Genomic DNA, 25000 nt, shown 5'->3' with positions numbered 1-25000 from the left:
CTCTGGGAGCGAATCTCCGGCTGGTTGTGGTGTGGATATATTCTGCTCTGCATCATCAACTTCTGGAGAGGGGTCAACCTTGCTCAAGCTGCTGGGTTTGCAAAGGCTGGGGTTCAATTCAACATCTTTGTCCTCCTGTATTCGTTCATCTTCTTCTTCATCCTGAGCTTCACTCTCTTCTTCTGTCTCACTCTGCACCGTCGAACCACCTGCACCCCCTCCCTCCTCTCCTCCCTCACACTACGTGAAAGAAGACAGTTAGCAAGCTGTGAGGAAGACTTTGCAATCTTTTAAACCTCTGTGCACAAATCATCCAAATCATTGATCACATATTAGTTCACTTTTCATGCTGCAGAGCTTCTTGTGGTTTTGTTTCTCTTAAATCGACTCACAGAGGTTCTAAAGGATGCTCCACGTTTACATTTTAGGCCAGAAGAGTTCATCACATGAACGTTGTGATTGCATGTCTTTCATTAGATATATCAGTCTAGTATTAAAGTAACATATCCTGTGTCATCTTTCTTTGTATGGCTTTGTTAACCGTGCTGCAGCTCCACAGAGACGTTATTCTTGAAAGTTTGCAGCCTGTGAGAGTTGACTTTAGATTCAAACCACAGACCTGAAAGTAGGAGAGAAATCTAAAGAATAAAAACTTTAAATATCAAAGTATGCATCATCAGTTTGCTGTTAGAGTATCTGGAAATAAAAAAGGAGGAATGTTGGAGAAGCTTTAAGATCCTGCAGGACATAAATCTGAAGAGGAGCTGGAAGAAAACTTCACAGATCGTAGCTCATCATCTCAAAATAACATGAAATCTTCACCTTCAAATGAGCACAGGAAGTTTATCTGAATATTAACTCTTTAACGGCTAACATATCATCAAAGGTACCAAGAACACGGAGCTCCATGGACTCAGAAAAACAGAGACAAAGTGAGATTTGGATCAGGAAGTATGCACAGATAAAACAAACTACTCTTATGTCGTCTGTCAGCAGGTATTAAACTGTGATCTTTGAGTTATAAAGCACTGAAACATCTTCTAACGGTTGACAGATTTATACATCACACATAACTTTAAAAGTCTGAACAGTTAGAATAAGAACCGAGGCGTCTGTACCTGCAGAGTGCTCATCCCCTCCTCCTCCTGCTCCTGCTCCCTGCTGCTCTCCTCTTTCACAGGATCAGGACCTGCACATCGTTTCTCCACCTCCTCGTCTGCCCTCTCCTCCTCCTTCTTGCTCTTCATCACTTCTGACCTCTGGTTGTTTAGGTCCAAGTTCTCAGTCTCTGTCTGCAGAACAGATCCTGCACGCTCCTCCTCAGAGTCCCTGAGCAGACCTGGATCTGCTTGACTTGGTCTGGGTGCTGCTGTCTGTACTGGTGATGGAGATATCAGTAGTGGAGATATCAGTACCGGAGATATCAGTACTGGAGATATCGCCTCTTGAAGTGGTTCTGCAGCAGATCCAGGGTTCTGGATCAAGGTCTCATGGTTGGGTCTTGGTTCTGTGCTCTGGGCTGAGGTCTCTTTGGGTTCTTCTGGAGCTGGTTCTGTCTCTTGTTCTTCAGGAACTTCTTCCACAACTGCAGAGAGACAACAAACCTTCATGAGACTCAGATTATAGTCGTTATGTGACGTCTAATAAAAAAGGAAAACTTTGTTTATAAGACTTCTTTAAAAACTGTGTTTGATGGGGCGCCATTGGCCTGGCGGTCTAAGTGTGCACCTAGAGGCTGTAGCCCTCTTGGTCTCAGGTTCCAGTTCTATAACCAGGTACCCTAAAAACATGTTGTGATGTGAAGAGCGTCTGATCAACTCTTCCTCTCACCTCTGGGGAAGTCGATGCTCCTCAGAGCTCTCTCCTGTCTGCTGAAGTTAAAGGTGTAGAGACTCAAAGTCTCAGATCCTGGTCTCAGAGTCTCTGCAGGAGAGAAACTGGCTGCTGCGATCACTCTGAAGGAAACAGACTTTAATTATTGAACTGAAAGTTTTGACAACATGCAGATTATCAAACTTTAGAAATGTCCTTGTACTCACTTTGTAATGAGCTCTCTTGAACCCTGAGGAGAGACAGTGAGAGGAGATCAAATTAAAGATTCATGGATTAGGGATGTAAGAGGAGGATGTTTTGGTTTACACTCACACACCTGAACGAAAGCAGCCGTGTCAGGCTCCTCCATGCTGCCCGCCGCTCTCTCCATCAGCTTGTTGTTGGCCTCCACGCCGTCTTTATAGCTCCGAATCAACACCTGAGCGTGACCTGTTTTCTCCTCCTGCTCCGAGGTGATCTTCTCTGTCATCGCCTTCCAGGAAATGATGGAGCAGAAAATTAAGAGACAGTATTTACATATTTTATTTCTCTCTTGTAACTGAGACTTAAGCATCAAAAGTTTTGCTCTGTTTGTTTGAATATGTTTACAAAGCGAGTAAAAGAACAGTGACAAAAATAATCCACCAAAATCAAAAGAAAGTCAATAAAAAAAAAACAGCATTAAATAAAAAAACAGAAACACCAATGATTGAATCATGAAATTCAATGATATAATTTAAAACTATCTTTATTTTATTTAGTTTAGTTTAATATTCATATTATAATTATACAATTATTTTTATTTATTAATTCAACCTTTTAATTTTTATTTTCTGTAAAGTTCATTTTTGTATTTCTTCTATTATTTGAATTATAATTTTATAAAATCATTTTGATTAATTAATTTAACCTTTTATTAGTTTATTTTCTTAAATGGTTATTTCTTTTGTTATTCCTAATTATTATTTATAAAATTATTTTTATTTATTAATTGAACCTTTTTTATTTTGTATTTCTTTTATTTTCTTCTTATTATTTATTTAAAAAAATGATTTATTCATTTAATTTGTTTTTGTTTATTTTCTTTCAACTTTAATTTATGAATTCTTTATTTTTCTAATTATTATTTCTTAAATTATTTTCATGTATTTATTTAACTTTTTATTTGTTATTATATTTTGTATGTATTTATTTGTTCATTTATTAATTTTTAATTTTTAATTATTATTTTTAATGAAATATTTGTTCATCATATCTGCTGCTGAGTCTAATAACTGCAGTGTTGTTCTGTGTTAGCTGAGTCTTATAAAAATGTTCAAAAAAACATATTAAAAAAAATAAAAATAATATAATATCTCCATCTTTTTTAATAGCCATCAAAGATATAAAATAATTCATATATATATATATAAAGTCTTACCTTTCGTTTCTCGTCCAGAATGGATAATATGTGATTGAACTGCTCACACACTCTCTGCTTCTGAGTCTTGGAGTTCTCCTACAGAGAGAAGAGAACAGATCAGAGCACAAAACAACATCTGGATGCTTTTATTTAAAGTTTTAGTTTTAAACTTTTTTAAGACATTTAAAGGGACAGTTCAGTTTTCACGATCCTCAGTGTCAGTGTGCGCTCTATGTGGTCATTTTTCTGCTTGGACCAGCTCTTAGTTCTGCTGCTACAGGCTTAGACTGTCACTCCCTCTCTCTCCTCTCTCTGCCTGTCTCTCACTTTAACTCTTCCTGTCCCATTAAAGTTACTAACCATAGACCTTTCTGGAGTCCCTGAGCTCCCTTGTCTCGTAGGTTCCTCTGGATCTCTGCTGCTGTGGACGTGCCAGACTCCAGCTGCTACAACTACTACTATCCGTCTCCCCACTATCATCTCTCTCTCTCTTCATCTCTCTCTATCTCTCTCTCCAACACGGTCTCAGCAGATGTGTGTCTAACATGAGTCTGGTCCTGCTGGAGGTTTCTGCCTGTTAAAGGAAGTTTGTCCTTGCCACTGTAACTTGCCAAATACTTTCACGAGTAGGCTTCAAACCTTCCTTTTTGATGAAGCTCATAGTTAGAGCTTGCTCAGGCTTGGACCAGCTCTTAGTTATGCTGCTATAGGCTTAAACTAAGGAAGCTGACCTACTGGGATCCTGTCTTTCCATTTCTCTCCTCTGCCCCACATCACTTACTTTAACTCTCCCTGTCCGATTAAAGTTACTAACCATAGACCTTTCTGGAGTCCCTGAGCTCCCTTGTCTCGTCTCACCTCTATCATCTCTCTCTCTCTCTTCACCTCCTTCTATCCCTCTCTCCAACACGGTCTCAGCAGATGTGTGTCTAACATGAGTCTGGTCCTGCTGGAGGTTTCTGCCTGTTAAAGGAAGTTTGTCCTTGCCACTGTAACTTGCTAAATGCTGCAAAGTGCTCTGCTCATGGTGGATTAAGATGAGATCAGACTGAGTCCTGTCTGGAAGATGGGACTGGATCTGATCCGGTCTTGATGCTGGGTCTTTGTTAATAATAGAACATAGAGTACGGAGACCTACAGACCTCTATGTTCCTGCAGGTCTGCTCGATGTCACCCATCAGAGCCTGGACTTTGTCGTTGTACGCCTTCAGAGAGCTGACCTCCTCACTCAGCTCATCCTTAGAATTAAAAGAGGGAAGTTATTATGAATCAAAAACTGTGATTTATACAGAGGAAGGTTTTTTGTTCTACCTTTTGCAGCTGGTAGACGGCGCTCAGAGGAGCCACCTGACAGGACTGATGAGCCCCGAACACTTTGCACAGAGAGCAGGTGGGAACCTTACAGGTGAGGCAGTAGATGTTCACCTTCTCCCCCTCATGGTCCGAACACGTCAGCTGAGCAGGGGAGGGAGGAGGAGGAGGGAGGGAGCTAGAGAGGAAACACGAGGTATTAAAGCACCTGTAGGGATATTTTCATCACGTTGTTGTCATCAGTAGCATGGTTGTTCCCGTTCTTACCTCGCCACCTTGTTGTTGTAGTTGCTGACTTCCTGTTTGTAGACGTCGATGATGTTCTCCACCAGCAGGTTCCTCGGCAGCCCGTAGACGCCGTGTCGATCCAGCACCACCTCCAGTCTGCAGGACGGGCAGCGGAAGCGGCCGCTGTTGATCATCATGGTGGTGCGAGCCTGGAACAGCGAGGGCTGAGGAGGACAGAGAGAGGATTTAAACGTCTGCAGCGACCCTTTCAACACCCGACAGATGCAGTCTGGTGTCACGCCACCCTGCTGCATGCTGGGATATCAAACGTTAGCACAGCTTTATTATCAGTGGGGTTAACTGGTGGAGAATGCGGGACATCTGCCCGGGGTGAGGTCAGGGATGGTTCAGGGCGGGTTACAGGGTCACAGAGAGAGACAGGAAAGTCCCCATGTCATGAAACAATGTGGTGCTAAAACCACACACTCATTAAGATCCCTTTAATTAATCCAAGTCTAAATGAAGTAAATATAACACACACACACACACACACACACACACACACACACACACACACACACACACACACACACACACACACACACACACACTCTGCTGAACTTCTTCAGAGCGGGGTTATTGGGAGACGAGCAGCAGCAGAGGAGTGAGCGGAGAGACTGATGTGAGGTTAGAGGGTTACAGAGTCCTGAAATAGAGGACTTTAATGATCCTCAGCTGCTGCTGGACCTGATGGAGGATCAGGTCCACTCACAGAGGACTGGTGTTCTGAGTGTTTGGGGATCATAGCTGTGACTAAGCAGTGTTTCCTGAACAGTGACTCCATTTCACAGAGGAGAAAATAAACCTCCTCTCCTGCGTCTCACTTTCTTTCTTTCTGTTTCCTGTTATCCATGACTTTATTAAAGGGCTAGTTATCATAACCTCACAATTTGATTTAGATTGTTTGAGAATGATTCCCTTCCCTCTCTGTACCACTAATAATAATAATAATAATAATAATAATAATAATAATAATAGTAAGTCCATTTGATTCTCTTCCATTCCATTCCATATATTCTGTTCCATTTCTATATTGGTTCTGGTTCTGTTTGCTTGAGTTCTGGTTCTGTTCTGGTTCTGTTCTGGTTCTGTTCTGGTTCTGTTCTGGTTCTGTTCTGGTTCGGTTCTGGTTTTGTTCAGGTTCTGGTTCGGTTCGGATCTGGTTCGGATCTGGTTCGGTTCTGGTTCGGTTCTGGTTCGGTTCTGGTTCGGTTCGGTTCTGGTTCGGTTCGGTTCTGGTTCGGTTCGGTTCTGGTTCGGATCTGGTTCGGATCTGGTTCGGATCTGGTTCGGTTCTGGTTCGGTTCTGTTCTGGTTCGGTTCGGTTCTGGTTCGGATCTGGTTCGGTTCTGGTTCGGTTCTGGTTCGGTTCTGGTTCGGTTCTGGTTCGGTTCGGATCTGGTTCTGTTCTGGTTCGGATCTGGTTCTGTTCTGGTTCTGGTTCTGGTTCTGTTCTGATTCGGTTCGGTTCTGATTCGGATCGGTTCTGGTTCGGTTCTGGTTCGGTTCGGTTCTGGTTGCTTGAGTCTGGTTCTGTTTACTTAGGTTTAGTTCTGGTTCTAACCCTAACCCTAACCCTAACCCTAATCCTAACCCTAACCCTAACCCTAACCCTAACCCTAATCCTAACCCTAACCCTAACCCTAACCCTAACCCTAACCCTAATCCTAATCCTAACCCTAACCCTAATCCTAACCCTAACCCTAACCCTAACCCTAACCCTAATCCTAACCCTAACCCTAGTCCTAACCCTAACCCTAACCCTAATCCTAATCCTAACCCTAACCCTAACCCTAACCCTAATCCTAACCCTAACCCTAACCCTAACCCTAATCCTAATCCTAACCCTAACCCTAACCCTAATCCTAATCCTAACCCTAACCCTAACCCTAATCCTAACCCTAACCCTAACCCTAATCCTAATCCTAACCCTAACCCTAACCCTAATCCTAATCCTAATCCTAACCCTAACCCTAACCCTAATCCTAACCCTAACCCTAACCCTAACCCTAACCCTAATCCTAACCCTAACCCTAGTCCTAACCCTAACCCTAACCCTAACCCTAACCCTAATCCTAATCCTAACCCTAACCCTAACCCTAACCCTAATCCTAACCCTAACCCTAGTCCTAACCCTAACCCTAACCCTAACCCTAACCCTAATCCTAACCCTAACCCTAATCCTAACCCTAACCCTAACCCTAGTCCTAACCTTAACCCTAATCCTAACCCTAACCCTAACCCTAACCCTAGTCCTAACCCTAACCCTAGTCCTAACCCTAACCCTAATCCTAACCCTAACCCTAACCCTAACCCTAATCCTAACCCTAACCCTAACCCTAACCCTAACCCTAACCCTAACCCTAACCCTAGTCCTAACCCTAACCCTAACCCTAACCCTAATCCTAACCCTAACCCTAACCCTAACCCTAGTCCTCCTAACCCTAACCCTAACCCTAATCCTAACCCTAACCCTAACCCTAGTCCTAACCCTAACCCTAGTCCTAACCCTAACCCTAACCCTAACCCTAACCCTAGTCCTAACCCTAACCCTAACCCTAACCCTAGTCCTAACCCTAACCCTAACCCTAATCCTAACCCTAACCCTAACCCTAGTCCTAACCCTAACCCTAGTCCTAACCCTAACCCTAACCCTAACCCTAACCCTAATCCTAACCCTAACCCTGTTGGAGCTCCAGCAGGAGAAGAAGAAGGTCTGTGTAACTGTCATGTGACTGTTTGTCTTTATGTATCATGAATCCGATCATTCCCGAGCCGACAGAGAAACACCGAACTGTTTCTTCCTGAATCACAAAGATCCAAAGTTTCTCAGACTCATGCACTTCTGTCCCGAACCAAATAAAAGAGTTCACATTCGGACCAAAACCCCTAACCCAGGGGTCCCAGGACCCCACTTTGAGAACAACTGGTTTACACACGACATGATGTCATCGATTTTTTCTGTTCCAGTTTTGCGTCTAAATCCAAACTGCTTGTCATGAACTGATTCAATGTAACAAACGTCCGCTGTCTTTAGTGACGTAATAACAGCTGTTTAGTCCAGAGGTGTTTCTGTGTGACATGAATCACTACACAGCAGCACCCACAGCGCCCCCACAGGAGGGGAGCTTCATTACAACAGAAATAATCAATGCCAGGATTGTCGATGTTGATTCGATATTGAATTGTGGACTTAGTAAACAACGGTATATGTTGACATCCACGAGGAGGTTCAGAAGCACTGAGTGCATTTACTGGAAGGATGTCATCAGAGAGCTCGTTGGCACCGTGTGTGTGTCTGTAAACAGGAGCAGGTGGAGCAGAGAGAGCAGGCAGTATTATCATTATTATATTACAGACGCCGGCCTGAGGAGGACACGGCTTCTTACAAACACTTGTGCAAACATGAGCTCCCAGAAGATGATGAGGCGGAGTGTGTATCCCGCCTCTGTGCCAGTAAAGATCCACTAACTCAGTTACAGCGAGCACAATGACGAGCGACAGAAATAAACTGAGTCAGAATCTAACTCACAGCTCTGACAGAAGGAGCTCTGGACTGATAAATGATTCCTCTCATGAGATTATACGACCACAGGAGGTCATCATGAGTCATGAGAGGAGATGTTTTTCTGACACACCTCCTGTTTACCGTTTGGAGTCCATCAGCTCATGAGCAATCTCTCCACAACATCTTGAGCAAGCCTCTGAGTCCATTTGGAAGTGAGGCAACCTTTTGTGAGAGGTCACTCCCAACCGGGATGAACACAAACCACATCATCACACACACACTGGACCATGGAAGCTGGACTTCCGCCTCGTATGCCAACGATGTGTAGCTGCTGAGAGTCAAAGATTCTGTTGGGGCAGATTTTGCTGCAAGATATGTTTCATAGGACCGAGTATTAGAGCCATGTTAGTTGTTGTTGTTGTTGTTGTTCGAAGGGGGAGATCAGAAGAGACCATCAATTCAGTATCATGAATTGATTGTGCAAAACCCGGAGCCTGTTTTGAAGAGGGGCAGCCTGTGCATGCTTTTGCAACCGCTGTTTGCCCTCAGCTGGTAATTCAAGCTTCACAAGACGTTCTGCATTTCAGTGCAGGCGTCTGGCTGCTCTTTGAATCTCACCCTTTATGTGACTTCAGCCTGAAGATCAACTAAGTCATCAATCAAGACTTCTTTCACATAAAAATACAACTTTAATCACATAATTTAAAACTTTAATCACATATATTTACAAATTTTTCTTCTTGAAATCTTAAAATCTTTAATTCTTAATGTGGCTGCAAAAAATAAAACTGTGACAGAGGACTACTTTGTTTTTAATGCAGTGACTTCCACTACAGAGTCATGTCTGTGTTTAATGCAGTGACTTCCACTACAGAGTCATGTCTGTTTTTAATGCAGTGACTTCCACTACAGAGTCATGTCTGTGTTTAATGCAGTGACTTCCACTACAGAGTCATGTCTGTTTTTAATGCAGTGACTTCCACTACAGAGTCATGTCTGTTTTTAATGCAGTGACTTCCACTACAGAGTCATGTCTGTTTTAATGCAGTGACTTCCACTACAGAGTCATGTCTGTTTTTAATGCAGTGACTTCCACTACAGAGTCACGTCTGTTTTTAATGCAGTGACTTCCACTACAGTCATGTCTGTTTTTAATGCAGTGACTTCCACTACAGAGTCATGTCTGTTTTTAATGCAGTGACTTCCACTACAGAGTCATGTCTGTTTTTAATGCAGTGACTTCCACTACAGAGTCATGTCTGTGTTTAATGCAGTGACTTCCACTACAGAGTCATGTCTGTTTTTAATGCAGTGACTTCCACTACAGAGTCATGTCTGTTTTTAATGCAGTGACTTCCACTACAGAGTCATGTCTGTTTTTAATGCAGTGACTTCCACTACAGAGTCATGTCTGTTTTTAATGCAGTGACTTCCACTACAGAGTCCTGTCTGTTTTTAATGCAGTGACTTCCACTACAGAGTCCTGTCTGTTTTTAATGCAGTGACTTCCACTACAGTGTCATGTCTGTTTTTAATGCAGTGACTTCCACTACAGAGTCATGTCTGTTTTTAATGCAGTGACTTCCACTACAGAGTCATGTCTGTTTTTAATGCAGTGACTTCCACTACAGAGTCATGTCTGTTTAATGCAGTGACTTCCACTACAGAGTCGAGTCTGTTTTTAATGCAGTGACTTCCACTACAGAGTCATGTCTGTTTTTAATGCAGTGACTTCCACTACAGAGTCATGTCTGTGTTTAATGCAGTGACTTCCACTACAGAGTCACGTCTGTTTTTAATGCAGTGACTTCCACTACAGTCACGTCAGTTTTTAATGCAGTGACTTCCACTATAGAGTCCTGTCTGTTTTTAATGCAGTGACTTCCACTACAGAGTCCTGTCTGTTTTTAATGCAGTGACTTCCACTACAGAGTCCTGTCTGTTTTTAATGCAGTGACTTCCACTATAGAGTCATGTCTGTTTTTAATGCAGTGACTTCCACTACAGAGTCATGTCTGTTTATAATGCAGTGACTTCCACTACAGAGTCATGTCTGTGTTTAATGCAGTGACTTCCACTATAGAGTCATGTCTGTTTTTAATGCAGTGACTTCCACTATAGAGTCATGTCTGTTTTTAATGCAGTGACTTCCACTACAGAGTCATGTCTGTTTATAATGCAGTGACTTCCACTACAGAGTCATGTCTGTTTATAATGCAGTGACTTCCACTACAGAGTCATGTCTGTTTTTAATGCAGTGACTTCCACTATAGAGTCATGTCTGTTTTTAATGCAGTGACTTCCACTATAGAGTCATGTCTGTTTTTAATGCAGTGACTTCCACTACAGAGTCATGTCTGTTTATAATGCAGTGACTTCCACTACAGAGTCATGTCTGTGTTTAATGCAGTGACTTCCACTACAGAGTCATGTCTGTTTATAATGCAGTGACTTCCACTACAGAGTCATGTCTGTTTATAATGCAGTGACTTCCACTACAGAGTCACGTCTGTTTTTAATGCAGTGACTTCCACTACAGAGTCATGTCTGTTTATAATGCAGTGACTTCCACTACAGAGTCATGTCTGTTTTTAATGCAGTGACTTCCACTGCAGAGTCATGTCTGTGTTTAATGCAGTGACTTCCACTACATAGTCATGTCTGTTTTTAATGCAGTGACTTCCACTACAGAGTCATGTCTGTTTTTAATGCAGTGACTTCCACTACAGAGTCATGTCTGGTTTTAATGCAGTGACTTCCACTACAGAGTCATGTCTGTTTTTAATGCGGTGACTTCCACTACAGAGACATGTCTGTTTTTAATGCAGTGACTTCCACTACAGAGTCATGTCTGTTTTTAATGCAGTGACTTCCACTACAGAGTCATGTCTGGTTTTAATGCAGTGACTTCCACTACAGAGTCATGTCTGTTTTTAATGCGGTGACTTCCACTACAGAGTCATGTCTGTTTCTAATGCAGTGACTTCCACTACAGAGTCATGTCTGTTTTTAATGCAGTGACTTCCACTACAGAGTCATGTCTGTTTTTAATGCGGTGACTTCCACTACAGAGTCATGTCTGTTTCTAATGCAGTGACTTCCACTACAGAGTCATGTCTGTTTTTAATGCAGTGACTTCCACTACAGAGTCACGTCTGTTTTTAATGCAGTGACTTCCACTACAGAGTCATGTCTGTTTATAATGCAGTGACTTCCACTACAGAGTCATGTCTGTGTTTAATGCAGTGACTTCCACTACAGAGTCATGTCTGTGTTTAATGCAGTGACTTCCACTACAGAGTCATGTCTGTTTTTAATGCAGTGACTTCCACTACAGAGTCATGTCTGTTTTTAATGCAGTGACATTTTAAAAACAATAACATTTAAAGGTCAACCTAGACCTGAGACCACCTGGATCAGATGCTTCCTGGAATCTAGCTCCAGCTCATGTGACTCTATCATCCAGTTTCACTGCTGTTTCACAACCTTAGCTGCACACACATTAACACACTGTTCATGTGAGTTAACCTGCGTGTTCCCGTGTTTTCACATGGGTTCTACATGTGTAGACCGAAACCTAAGAGACTCCTCCCGCGCTGTCAGGCTCATGTTCCAGACCCTTGACCTTGTTAAGCTCAAGAAAACACACTGACACTGATACACACGAGCAATTAAAACATTTCAGTCACACCAAAACGTCTCGTCCTCTCTCCATCACAGGATGTTTCTGCACGTTGTCAAGCTTCATGTTTCAAAAAAGTTGGTGCAAGGAAAACAAAACAGACATGACTCTGTAGTGGAAGTCACTGCATTAAAAACAGACATGACTCTGTAGTGGAAGTCACTGCATTAAAAACAGACATGACTCTGTAGTGGAAGTCCCTGCATTAAAAACAGACATGACTCTGTAGTGGAAGTCACTGCATTAAAAACAGACATGACTCTGTAGTGGAAGTCACTGCATTAAAAACAGACATGACTCTGTAGTGGAAGTCACTGCATTAAACACAGACATGACTCTGTAGTGGAAGTCACTGCATTATAAACAGACATGACTCTGTAGTGGAAATCACTGCATTAAACACAGACATGACTCTGTAGTGGAAGTCACTGCATTAAAAACAGACATGACTCTGTAGTGGAAGTCACTGCATTAAAAACAGACAATACTCTGTAGTGGAAGTCACTGCATTAAAAACAGACATGACTCTGTAGTGGAAGTCACTGCATTAAAAACAGACATGACTCTGTAGTGGAAGTCACTGCATTAAAAACAGACATGACTCTGTAGTGGAAGTCACTGCATTAAACACAGACATGACTCTGTAGTGGAAGTCACTGCATTAAACACAGACATGACTCTGTAGTGGAAGTCACTGCATTAAACACAGACATGACTCTGTAGTGGAAGTCACTGCATTAAAAACAGACATGACTCTGTAGTGGAAGTCACTGCATTAAAAACAGACGTGACTCTGTAGTGGAAGTCACTGCATTAAAAACAGACATGACTGTATTGGAAACACACACACACACACACACACACACACACACACACACACACACACACACACACACACACACACACACACACACACACACACACACACACACACTTAAATCAAACACAATAGCAGTGTAGGTCACAGAGGAGGATTTCTTTGTCTACATGAGCGAACCAGCTGAACATCCACTGTTCCCATTTTAGACGCAGATAATCCACTCTGCTCACACACACTCACACACCCTCTGGAACATGTGTCGTGGGCTTTGTTTGAAGTCCGTGTGTGTGTGTGTGTGTGTGTGTGTGTGTGTGTGTGTGTGTGTGTGTGTGTGTGTGTGTGTGTGTGCAGTGTCAGGGACCTGGTAGAGCTCGTTGGCACACTTCCTGCAGAGGTTGTGTTGGCAGGGCAGGATCACCACCGGTTTGTTGAAGAGCTCCAGACAGATGGGACAGATCAGCTGTTTCTCCAGAGTGGCCAACGCCACCTCCCCCTCCGCCCCCCCGACGCCCTGCAGGCAGCTCAGGTCTGCAGGCAGAGACATGGCCTCGCCGCCGAACTTCAGCTCCTCCTAATGACACCAGAAAAGTTCGATCAGGCACAGAGTTGTCTTTTGTTAGAGGACTGAGCAGGAATCAATAAATCAGCATCAGTTATTTATACGTTCATGAGACTGAGTGGAACATGAAAGAGAGGGAAGGTGTGCTCTCCCCACCTCAGGCTCTGGCATTCCACCTGCACACATGGAAGGGCAGGGAGCTCCCAGAACAGAGCCGTACTGTGAAATATAACTTATCATACACTTTGTGCACCTGAGATATTGCAAACAACAATAACTAAAGACCGTTTAGAAGTTGTATTATTATATCACATTAAATTAACTCAAACAGTAATACATTTTGAATATATTTTGGGGTACATATTGACATTTTACAAAGAGAAATTCTTGAATTTTTTCAGATTGCTTCCCTCTCTGACAGCTGTTTTTTTTTTTTATCCCTTTAGTTCAAAAGTGTCTCAAAAACTTGAAACCTTTGGGGTTGAAGGTCAACTATTGAGCCCCCACAAAAAAAGTGTCATTGTCGTTTATTATCAATGTTTGTATTGTTTCTTTTAAGAATTGGAAATTTCTTCTCTACTGGAAAATGAGCTATATTTATTGAGTTAGAGATAAAACAACATCCTGATTTAGAGTTTATAATCTGTGGTGTTCCACAGGGCGGTCCTCTGGGTCCTCTTCTTTTCAGAATCAGAATCAGAATCAGCTTTATTCACCAAGTATGCTTGAACACACAAGGAATTTGACTTTAGTACTGTGCTCTCTTTGTACAAGGCATAAGAATAGGAATAAGAATAAGAACTACAATAAAAAATAAAATAAAAATATAATAACAATAACATCAGCTATAAATACAAAGAAACAACAAATAGGCTTGACTAATATGTACAGGCTAAAATAAGATGGTAAAGTGCAGTGGTGAGTTGCAGAGGTAGTTTTACATTATAAAATAGAAGTTAAATAATACAAAAAATAGAAATATGGAATTCTGCTTGAGAATTGTTGCATTGTATATCTACATGTATATTTACAGAGAGTATTTATCTGACAGGTGTGACACTGTTATGGTTTAGTGTTCATCAGAGTGACAGCCTGGGGGAAGAAACTGTTCTTATGACGGGTTGTTTTGGCGCACAGTGATCTGTAGCGCCTGCCGGAGGGGAGGAGTTTAAAGAATTTGTGTCCAGGGTGTGAGGGGTCAGCGGTGATGCTACCTGCCCGTTTCCTGGCCCGGGACCGGTACAAGTCCTGGATGGGGGGGCAGGTCGACACAGATGATTTTTTGGTGTTTGATGTTTCTTTTGAAACACTTACAATCTTCCCTTTTGAGTTAAGAGTTTTTGAGTTATGGAGTCAAAAAAAGGAGAAAACTCACAACTTTTTTCTCATCCTCATGTTTGTCCATTAAATTTCAGGAGTTTTTCAGGGGGACAAAATTGTCTTCTCACAGAAGAGGATAAGGGCCACTGAAAAAAAAAAAATAAAGTCCAATATTTATTTTTATTTTTATTATGAGAAAAAAAGTCAGAACTCTGAGTTCTTTCCTGACATTAATCTCAGAATTCTGACTTTTTTCTGAGAATAATAATAATAAAAAAAAGGACTTTAATTATTATTATTATTTTTTAATTTCAGTGGCCCTCATTCTCTTCCATATCTTCTTTACTTTCTGACTGCTGCAAAACTTAACAAAAGTCATGAGTGTTTTTCTTATTGAGTGACTGCAGCTCCTTAAATTTGTATCTGTACCATTTCATTTGGAGATTTTCTTGCATAGAAGTTTCTATTTCATTATTGTGTCTTACATTTATATATGTGCAGTCTTGCATGGGCTCATAAGACACCATGCAGCCATGCAGTCCAGCACGTCTATTCATCGTCAAGAAACAGAAGAACATTAAAGCCAAATATGCACAAATTAAAGAGATTGTTTTCTTTTCCTTTCCAGGCTTTTGAGACAAAATGAGGAAGCTTAAATTTGTACACCACAATATTTCTATACTATGCATTATTGAAAACGAATGTGGGAAGGTTGATTTTCTAGCTGGTACAGTTAAACTTTCAGAACTCAATATCAAGTTGTGTGGAATTGAACACTTCCTGGCTGCATGTAGTGTGTTCTTTCTTTGAGATGACTCAGCACAATCAGCAGGTGGTCAGGTTTTTTAAAGATGTGTCTGCAAGGCTTGACTCCACCAAACACACCTCATGACGCTTTGGAAACTCTAAACTCAGCTGCAAGATCATGAAGATTTCCAGGACTGTGTCATCTTGCAGCCGTGTTATCAGAACACTGATGAGATTTGAGAAAGTGCACTGAAAGACGCAGTGATGGATGAGGCTGTGATTTATCTCTGCAAAATAAAGTGTGATGCATGCAAACTAAGATCTGCCTGATGAAGCTGAAACTAATCCTCACACATGCTCCCTGGAAGAAAAGACCTGGCTGTGTGTTTTAATAGAAAACAAGATGAGTCTGAAACAAAAGCTGTGTACTCACCTTCCTCTCCATCTCCTGATGCTCTCTGATTCTTCGGTCTGCAGCACTCAGGTCTTCTTTGTCATTAAAGTCTGCTAACTGAACCTCAGAGGATGCAGTTACTCTTCCTCCTCCTGAGTCTGGTCTCTGGGTTTGTCTGCACAGTCAATCAAACAAGTAAATCCACACGTGCACACTTCTCTGGGGTCGCAGAGCTGAGATCCTGGAAGTGTGAGCAGCAAGGACCAAAAATAGACTTGCATGAAAAAAGAGTCACTTATGTAAAGTTATTTGTAATGTTCAGATGTTTTTAGACTATATTTTGCATGTTTTACTTGCACAAAGTCAACAGAGTGCAGATGAGTGTCTCAGGTCTTCATAATCCTGATGCCATGAGACACTGTCCGTCTCACGTTCTGGAAATACCCTCCTCACTCACTCACTCTGTCTGTCAGCCGGTTTCAACATCAGTTTTATTTAAAGCTTAAATGACTTGATGGTTTGTCTTTGGCACTTGTTGCCTCAGAGAAACTTTTCATCTCCAGTGTAAAGTGACAAATAATCCCAGCAGGAGTTTAATCAGCTGAAGAAAGAATCAGTCTCAAATCCAGAAGAGAAACGAAGCAGCAGCTCAGAGTTCTCCTCTTCAGCTCCTGTGACTCCAAACGCTGACCGGAAGGACATCAGGCCAGAGTCCAGCTCTCTTTCTCCCTCTCTCTTTTGCTTCTCTCGTCCAACTCTCACTCCATTCCTCTTTTTCGGCACAAGTAGAGGCCGCTGTGTTTGTTAGTTCACAGCCTCCCTGACATCCAGAGCGATATGTGTGTGTGTGTGAGTGTGTGTGTGTGTGAGAGAGAGGGGAGGCTGAATTGAGTCCGAGGGGCGTCAAGTTTCAACCCAGTGCCTCTGAAAGGATCACACACACACATACACACACACACCAAATCAGGCTGTGGCTGGTATGTGGACACATTAAGACTGGGCCAGGCTGTGCTCTTTCTACGGTTACACACACACTCACTGTCCTCTTGAAGGTGCTCACTGTAGCATTTTATTATAAACTGATGATTACTGCATTAAATCTGACACTTTTATCACTTAGTGAAAATAGAACCTCTGCAGAGGAGTCAGGAAACATTTACATTTTACTTCTGACTTGATTAATTAAATACAAACTTATTATTATGTCTGTTTTTTTTAAATGTAACCTCCATAAACACCTTATAAATGTGGCAGGTTGGGTACGGGGAAGAGCAAAGCTCAGCAACGCCATCCAACCTGTCACATTGTGGCGTTGCCGGCAGGATAACACAGTTTAAAGGCTGAGACGTGATTTTTTTCTCTATTGTTATTACCTTGTTTTTGTTTTTCCTTTAGCCTTTAGTTTGGTGACGGCACCTTTTTAAAGGCATGCACGGTCAATCACCTCAAGTCCCGGGAGGACTGGCACAGCGCCATACAGAGGCCGGGAGTGCCCCAAAGAGCACCCCGTCACATGAACATTACATTTGTATGCAGATATGGAGCATCTTTAAGTGTCCTGCCTGAACCACTTGCAATTTCCACAACTGCACCTCCTTCAAAAGATGTATTTATATAATTTTAAGTTTGTTTTTCTACAATATCATTCACTATTCATATTTTGGAATAGAAAATTGCTGATCTGCTGAAAACAGAGCAGTATAATTTGAGTTAGGGATAAGAAAGATTGTGGTTTAGGAGTCTATCCTCTAAGGTGTTCCACAGGGCGGTTTTCTGGGTTCTCTTCTTTTCTGGAACGAAAATCAAACCTGTACATTTTGGAGCAGATTGGACATTGTATCCAACAGTGAATACCATGTTTCTCCACAGGGTGCCTCTATGACTGTGACAGTGTTAAAAACAAAACCAGCATATAGTTTTTCTCGTGGGGGGGGGGGGGCTTGATCATGTATCTGAAATTTCAAACAGATGGAAGGTTGTATAAAGGATTTAAAGTGACTTAATGGTTCATGATGAGGCATGGACGTTTAATGTGCTGCAATGGACATGCAGTTTTTTAAATTCTATTTTTGGGCATTTTCACCTTCAATGGAGGACAGCTGAAGAGAGACAGGACATATGGGGGGCAGAGAATGGGGACGGATATGCAGCAAATGGTTGGGGCCGGAAATTGAACCTGCTACCTCTGCGAAGAGGGCTGTGGTCTCGCTCAGACCGCTAGGCCTACAGCGCCCTGGACATACAGTCTGAACAACAATCCTCCATGAAGGTCTGAAGGCTGCTCCTGAACACATTTGGAGTGAACATGTGGAACAGAAGAAGAATAACACATGCTATTTCCTGTTGGTAGTTGCTGGTGCTACGGCTAAAGCAAATATTTGCGCGCAGGTGTTCAGCCGGGTACATTTATCATACTTACCAAAAAATCATCAAGGGCTGAACCCTTTCATGTACAGAAAATCCATTCATAAATTTGAATCTTCAATGTGTCCACTACACACTGACTGACAGAGTTGATCACATGAAACCCCTTTGACGAGTTCGTCAAAATGTGCGCCCTCTAAATCGCCAAAAATGGCCGAAAATCAAACGTTTAAATGAAAATAGCTGACTTCCTGTCGCGTTTAGGATACGTGTGCAAGAATATACCTGTTTTTTTTTTTTGAACAAATTTTTATTTAAAGTTGTACACATAGTATGTTACAGAGTCTGTTTAGAAGAAATTAAATGAGAAAACATTAGAACTCGGCAGGCATTTCCAGACAGGCAGTCATAGATAGGTTCCTAGTTTTGGTCTCATCCACACAAAGAAACAAGGAGGGAAAGACCCCCCCCTCAAGTTACTCTATCATAATTGTTTGGCAGTTGAAGGAGCTTAATTACAGGAGCCCACAAAGTTAAGAACAAATCCAATCTACAGTGAAGTTTTGCAGTTATCTTTTCCATCAGATAAACTGTCTTTAATCTCTCTTTCCATTGGTGAAGGGTGGGAGGTAGTGGTTTCAGCCAGGTCAATGTTATCATTTTCCTGGCTACTAATAACAGGACATGCAACAATTTGACTTTCTTTTTGTCCATAGCTCCCTCTGGGACTAAACCTAATATATAATATCGTGGATCCAATGGCAAATCAACCTTCAAAATAGATCGAACTTCTATTTGGATCCCTAACCAAAAGTTTTTTAATATCGGGCAATCCCAGAAAATGTGGGTATGGTCTCCCACTTGCTTACAGTTTCTCCAACACAGGTTTGACCTATTTCTATCATATTTTGATGTAATCACAGGAGTTTTAAAATATCTCAATTTTAGTTTCCAATTAAATTCTTTCCATGTAGGACTGCTCGTGATTTTATGTCCTTTTTCACAGGCTTTTTCCCATTTTTCATCCTCAATGATAACGTTCATCTCAATCTCCCATCTCTCTTTTATGTCCAGAGAGTTTCCAGAAGGGTGTGTCTGTAAACATTTATAAATATTTGAAACTATTTTCCTGGCACTAATATACCTGTTTTTAAAGGTATATTTAAAGTTCTTTAGAAGCTGAAGGTTCCCTGTATGACAAAAATAAAGGGACTGTGGTTCAAAAGTTCCTCATCAGCAAGCTCTTGTAACTGGAACTATTAAAGCCCCATGTGGTGTCCCTCAGGGCATCATTCTGGGTCCCCTTCTTTTGTCTTTACATGTTTCTATTTGGGTGATTTGAGGTCATGATGCAAGCCTTCCTGGTGTCCACTCAAACAAACTCACAGTGAGAACAGAGAATCTGAAGCATCAGAAACATTTATTTTACAACAGTACATCAGATACTTCATTTATCCACACGTCTGCCTGACAGACGTCAACATTATGAGTCCATGCTAAAAACAGAAAACTCTACACCTCTATGATCTGTGTCGCTGCGTGTATATACAGCAGGTCGGCCGTTTTGACACTTTACCGTCAAGACAGTTCACATCTAAAATTCTATACATCCGCTCGACATACCGGCTAGTCGTTAATCATTAAAATCATAAGAAAAATAAATAAAATAATGCTTCAATATTATTACCATCTGGTCGCTATATTCACACTTACATCAGTTCTTGTAGTTTGTGTCATTGTTTCAGAGCTAACGGTGGAAGTTTCTGGACTCCAGGGTTGAAATGTTTCAGGCGCCACGCTGCTCTTGAGCAGGGTTTTGCGTGTTTGGTCAACAGCAGAGAAATTCAAAGAAAGGAGGGATCCAAAGTTGCATTCGGTGGTCACATGACACGAAGCGGAAAATAGGAGCATCTGCAGGTCACGTAAAACTCTGCTAAGCTGGACGACGTCGCACAGAAACCTTGTTTGAAGCGCCGACATGATGTTTGATTTGTTGTGCAGACATGTTCTAACTTTATTTATCTGTACTTTGCTTTTTAAAGTCTTAAAAGAAGCTATTTTGGGACTTTTAATGATCCTGCAGATTCCTGAAAACGAGCTGTGAAATTTGCAATTTGCATTGTTGATATTGCTTTCCCTTCTGATATGTTTAAAAACATAATGAACAAGACATATTGCAAACAGATAAGCCTTATTAGTTCAATGAAGATGTTTTTTTTTTTGGTATAAAGTTAAATACTTGACACAAACAACCACAATGATCCTGAACGTTCGAATAGATCAGAGCCGGAGTGCTACTTCTGCGCGACGAATTAAGAAAATCTAGAAATAAAAAACATGTTTTCTGAAAAATGACACCCTAACTAATCCGTCTGATTGTTGTAAACTGCTCTTTAGTTGCTATTAGGATTATATAATCTACAAAACTGCTGCCACACAAACAAATAAGACTGTGGATAATAACATCCTCCATTCGTTAACAACATAAATAAGTAAAAACAAAAGAAATCTACAGAGACAGAGAACAGAAGGAAAGAATAAAGAAACACGGTGAAGTCAAATCTAAACATTCAGTTTACACAACATGTACAACATTTTAACTTCCTCACAAAACAAAATGAAACTAGAAACAAAGAAAAAAGGGGGCGGGGTCAGTGTACATATGTCTGTTCTTCTGGATTAAAGCAAGAGGTCACTAATGTATGGAAGTGATGTAATGTGTCTAATAATAACACTGGACTGTGCAACGGCTCCCACAGCACACACACAGCTTTCAGTGTGAACCAGGGAGCTCGGTTCTTTACGTACGGAGGAGAGTGGAGAGGGAACGTGAAGGAAGAAGAGAAGGAAAAGGAGGAGTTCAGAGTTTCTGTCTTTCTGATTGTTTAAGAGCGAGGGAATCGATGCCAGCGTGAGATACCTTCACCGACCTGCAGGGGGCTCCCTCTGCAGCGATGTGTGTGACAATATCTGGGACAAATAAACAACCCCATCCTCCCTCCCTCCCTCCCTGCCAAGTCATATAGACGTGATCCCTGACCTACTTCAAGTGAGCGTCGGGCTGACAGAGCAGTCTGGACATGTGTTCCCCTGCAGGCTGATACGACGCAGAGACTATTTCTACTGCTGGATGAGAAGCAAGCCGGGTTCATGATTGACACATAAAGGTTGAACCTCGAAAGGGGGAACAGTCATGTATGACTCAACACACTTAGACGTGGCTCTGAAATATGCATTATCTTAAATTTATGCACATGTGGAAGGGAAATTGTGCTTTAAAGTGACAACAACAACAAACCAAGCCTTCACTCTAAGAGGTTAAATGATTGTCTAACGATTCACTCAAAGCCCAACAGGCTCAGGCTGACGTTACGCCAGAAATTTGAACTTTGGTGTCATACGGGTAAAAGTAAATTTAAGATACCGGTTTCAAAGTCCTTGGCAACCAAAACTTGTAACTTGTGCACTTCATGGAACGCCGAAAGGACCTTGAAAAGCCTCGATATTTGCCTGTTTGTGGATTCAAGTAATTTGCTGTGAGAGCTGCAGGCGTGACTGAAAGCAGAGCAGGGTCACACACTCTCGCCTCTTTTCAACCGAGGCAGTTTCAGGGCCGGTTCGGAGCCGGCGCTCAATTGTGAAGCGGTTTTTCGTGTTTTGACTGCGAGTGAACCGGCTTCTGGCCAGGAAAACCGGCTCCAAAGCGGCTCCAATTCTTTGCTGGTCTAGAACCGCTTCTGTGTTTCTGCCATTGTCCTGCAGCGACAAAATCAAAGAGACTAATGGATTCCAAGGCAGAGCAGCGGTCGGCCGAGGAGACAAGCTGAAAGTGTCTTCCATCGTTGTTGTTGTGAGGGAAAGTTTGTGCTAGCACTGCTTGGAAAAGCGGTCACGTTAATCTGACGTCATGACGTGCCTCTTCCACGGGCTGGAGCGGGCGGGAAAACAGTTACTTGTTTCTTTTTCTGGGTTAAATTAAAGTCCTAAATGTTTGTTATTTTCTGAACTTTAGACCAGAGCTCCAAAACAAAAACAAAGTTTCTTCTGTTACATCTCATTTTTATCTCATTACATTGAGTCTTCGGTGCTCCTGGCTGCTTGAGATCGTCTGCTTTTGTCTTTATGTTTGATAAGTTGTTGATTTTGTCCTCTGAATACATTTTCAGTCGTGTCTGTCTGAGGAATATGAGATTTGTTGTCTGAAAAACGTTAATTTTCCTCCTTTTTTCCTTCCTTCTCTCCTTCTTTCACAGTAAATTTAAAATAAAAAAACAGGGCATGATGAATAGTATCAGCTGGTGTGTCTGTGTGTGTGTGTGTGTGTGTGTGTGTGTGTGTGTGTGTGTTTACTGCTGTGGATCAAAAGGAAATAAAGCTGACCAGCACGGTGTAAAGATTGTGTGTGTGCAGGATGTGCACCGGTCCTGTGATTATGTTAGAGCCAGTCGTGTGTTTGGTTAATCGTAATGTGTGAGCTCTGTATGTGTGCGTGTATGTGTGTATGTGTATGTGTGTGTGTGTTTGTGTGTGTGTGTGTGTGTGTGTGTGTGTCTAGTATGAGTCGGTCCTGTAGCTTTGGTGGGCATCAGAGGTGAGCTGGGTGGTTTCTGTGGCTGAGGACGGCTGCATCACGATGGGCTCACCGCCATCTGGAGGAGGAAAAGGGACAATGCAACATAAATAATAATTCTACTTTAAAAAACGACTCAATTTTAAAAGCTCTCTCTCAGCGTCTCGTGTCTCCTCCTCACCCCTCTCGTCAGCGGTCATCTGGGCCTCCAGGTCCTCGGGGGACACGTAGAACTCAGGCTCCTGGTCCATGGGCGGCCGAGGTTTACATTTACCACAGCAGCAGTTACAGCAGCAACACAGACAACAGCAGAAATAACATCCTGTGGACAGGCAGCAGAAGACGAACAAGGCCTGGAGAGAGACAGAGGAAAAGAAGACATTTAGGAACATGAAGACCTTGGAGGTAAACCTGGACCATTATTTTTACTCTTCTCTTTTAGACTATGGACTTTTGAATGAAGACATACTTGTGCATGAGATCTTCCTCTGAGTCTAATGGCTGTATTGTGGTTTAGTGCTGTGTTACTGTAAGTTACTGCAGACCCAGCTACACATCTGCACAGAAAGATCACATTGCTGAAGACAATTTAAGTCTTTATGCAGGAGGACTCTTCAGACCTTTGTCACACCTTTTCTTATATTCCAGGTTCTGCAGAAAATCTCTTCAGGGTTTTTTCATGTCCAGTGTTGCAACAGGTAACCAACAGATATGATTTATTAATTTTGTTGACTGTGATCACTGGTAAAAATTCTGTTCACATCTTAAAGTCAGAAAAATCTCTACAAAAACTTAATACCCCCACTGATTGCAATAAATTCAAATCATTTATTACCACATTTCATCAGTTTTTTAAAGCCTGTTGTGTTTAAATTTGATGTGAAATTTAATTTTAATACATTTTACACATGTCAACAACTTAAAATACTTCACATTTAAAAATTTGGTAAAAATTATTTTATTTTTCAAATAAACTTGTACAATCCTGGACCTTTTCATGAAGCACACGATTAAAGGTGACATATCATGCAAAATTGACTTTTTAATGGTTCTCTACCTGAAATATGTGTCCCTGTCTACAAACCCCCCGAGAATGAAAAGAATCCATTCTGCCCCTGTTCTGATTTCTCCACCTTTCTGTAAATGTGTGCTGAAACCAGCCGTTTCAGACTTCAGTGTTTTTGTTACGTAACAACAATATCCGGTCTGTAACAGGAAGTCAGAGCTCGGAGCTTGTTCAGCCCATAGACTGTATAAAATACAACTCAACCCCTCCTCTGTTTTTCATTCCCTGCACAAATGTGTGCTAACAAGGAGCTTAGGAGGGAGGCATGCTAGTTGTAGGCTGTCTTAATAAACACAAAGGTCGGTTTGACTCCCCACGTCTGCAGATTTGAAGATCTAGTGGATGATTTTTATTTATCATGGATAAGTGCTAGCGCTAATTAGCATAGCCACATAGCTACATGTTCATAGCTGTAGCTGTAGCTGTGTACCAAGACACACGTCGACATACTGACAAATAAAACAACAAGAAACACTAAATCTGTGACCAATCCTTCAGAAAAGGTCCCGCTGCCTTTCTGGCAGAGGTCGGTTTGACTCCCCACGTCTGCAGATTTGAAGATCTAGTGGATGATTTTTATTTGTCATGGATAAGTGCTAGCGCTAGTTAGCATAGCCACATAGCCACTGATAAATAAAACAACAAGAAACACTAAATCTGTGACCAATCCTTCAGAAAGGTCCTGCTACAGGCGCCTCCTCGTCAGGATCAGATTCTGGATCAGATTCAGAGGGTTGAAGTAACGTGATCTCTGAGCAGCCGTGTATATTCAGCCAACACGTAAACATTAGATCAACGTGCTGGACAGCCGAAGCACATCCACTTTCTGAGGGGGCGTGGTCAGAGAGAAAACAGAGTGTTCTGAGGAGGACTGAAGAAGAGGGTTTTTCAGGCAGACCAGAATCTGATTTCAAAGTGTTTTTTTGAGCAAAAACTTTAAATACATGTTTTGGGGACCTCTTAGACCAATATATGTTGATGAAAAAAGCGTGATATGTCACCTTTAAAGGTTGCACTTTTATAAAGAATTATGTGAGAAAAAATGTGTTTTATAGGATTTAAATATCTACAGACAACCAGTGATGCAGCAGCTGTTAGTTTTAAGAGTTTAGAAGTCCGGTAAATATCTTTTCTTTAATAATGTAGTTTATTTTGTA

General features: G+C 41.7%; 2 protein-coding genes across 2 annotated transcripts in view; both read right to left on the bottom strand.

The window, feature by feature from the left end:
* The window catches only part of LOC117820959 (tripartite motif-containing protein 54-like), a 23526-nt gene extending 6207 nt beyond the window's left edge, over positions 1 to 17319 (bottom strand). Inside the window, exons 1-11 of the mRNA XM_034694919.1 lie at positions 17288 to 17319; positions 15883 to 16018; positions 13185 to 13394; positions 4793 to 4977; positions 4526 to 4703; positions 4357 to 4452; positions 3233 to 3310; positions 2150 to 2305; positions 2040 to 2062; positions 1831 to 1955; positions 1119 to 1585 (exon numbers count right to left, since the gene is read on the bottom strand). Of these exons, the coding sequence (XP_034550810.1) occupies positions 1119 to 1585; positions 1831 to 1955; positions 2040 to 2062; positions 2150 to 2305; positions 3233 to 3310; positions 4357 to 4452; positions 4526 to 4703; positions 4793 to 4977; positions 13185 to 13394; positions 15883 to 16018; positions 17288 to 17319 (1686 nt within the window). The remainder of the gene's footprint in view (positions 1 to 1118; positions 1586 to 1830; positions 1956 to 2039; positions 2063 to 2149; positions 2306 to 3232; positions 3311 to 4356; positions 4453 to 4525; positions 4704 to 4792; positions 4978 to 13184; positions 13395 to 15882; positions 16019 to 17287) is intronic.
* Positions 17320 to 19607: 2288 nt separating this feature from the next.
* LOC117820958 (dnaJ homolog subfamily C member 5-like) overlaps positions 19608 to 25000 on the bottom strand; it is a 36668-nt gene continuing 31275 nt past the window's right edge. Inside the window, exons 3-5 of the mRNA XM_034694918.1 lie at positions 23247 to 23367; positions 22959 to 23130; positions 19608 to 22856 (exon numbers count right to left, since the gene is read on the bottom strand). Of these exons, the coding sequence (XP_034550809.1) occupies positions 22759 to 22856; positions 22959 to 23130; positions 23247 to 23367 (391 nt within the window). The 3' untranslated portion in view covers positions 19608 to 22758. The remainder of the gene's footprint in view (positions 22857 to 22958; positions 23131 to 23246; positions 23368 to 25000) is intronic.

This window comes from Notolabrus celidotus, chromosome 11 (assembly GCF_009762535.1).
Source record: "Notolabrus celidotus isolate fNotCel1 chromosome 11, fNotCel1.pri, whole genome shotgun sequence".
NCBI classification, from domain to species: domain Eukaryota; kingdom Metazoa; phylum Chordata; class Actinopteri; order Labriformes; family Labridae; genus Notolabrus; species Notolabrus celidotus.
Note: the sequence above shows the minus strand (reverse complement) of the source record. Positions and strands in the feature narration are given on the sequence as shown.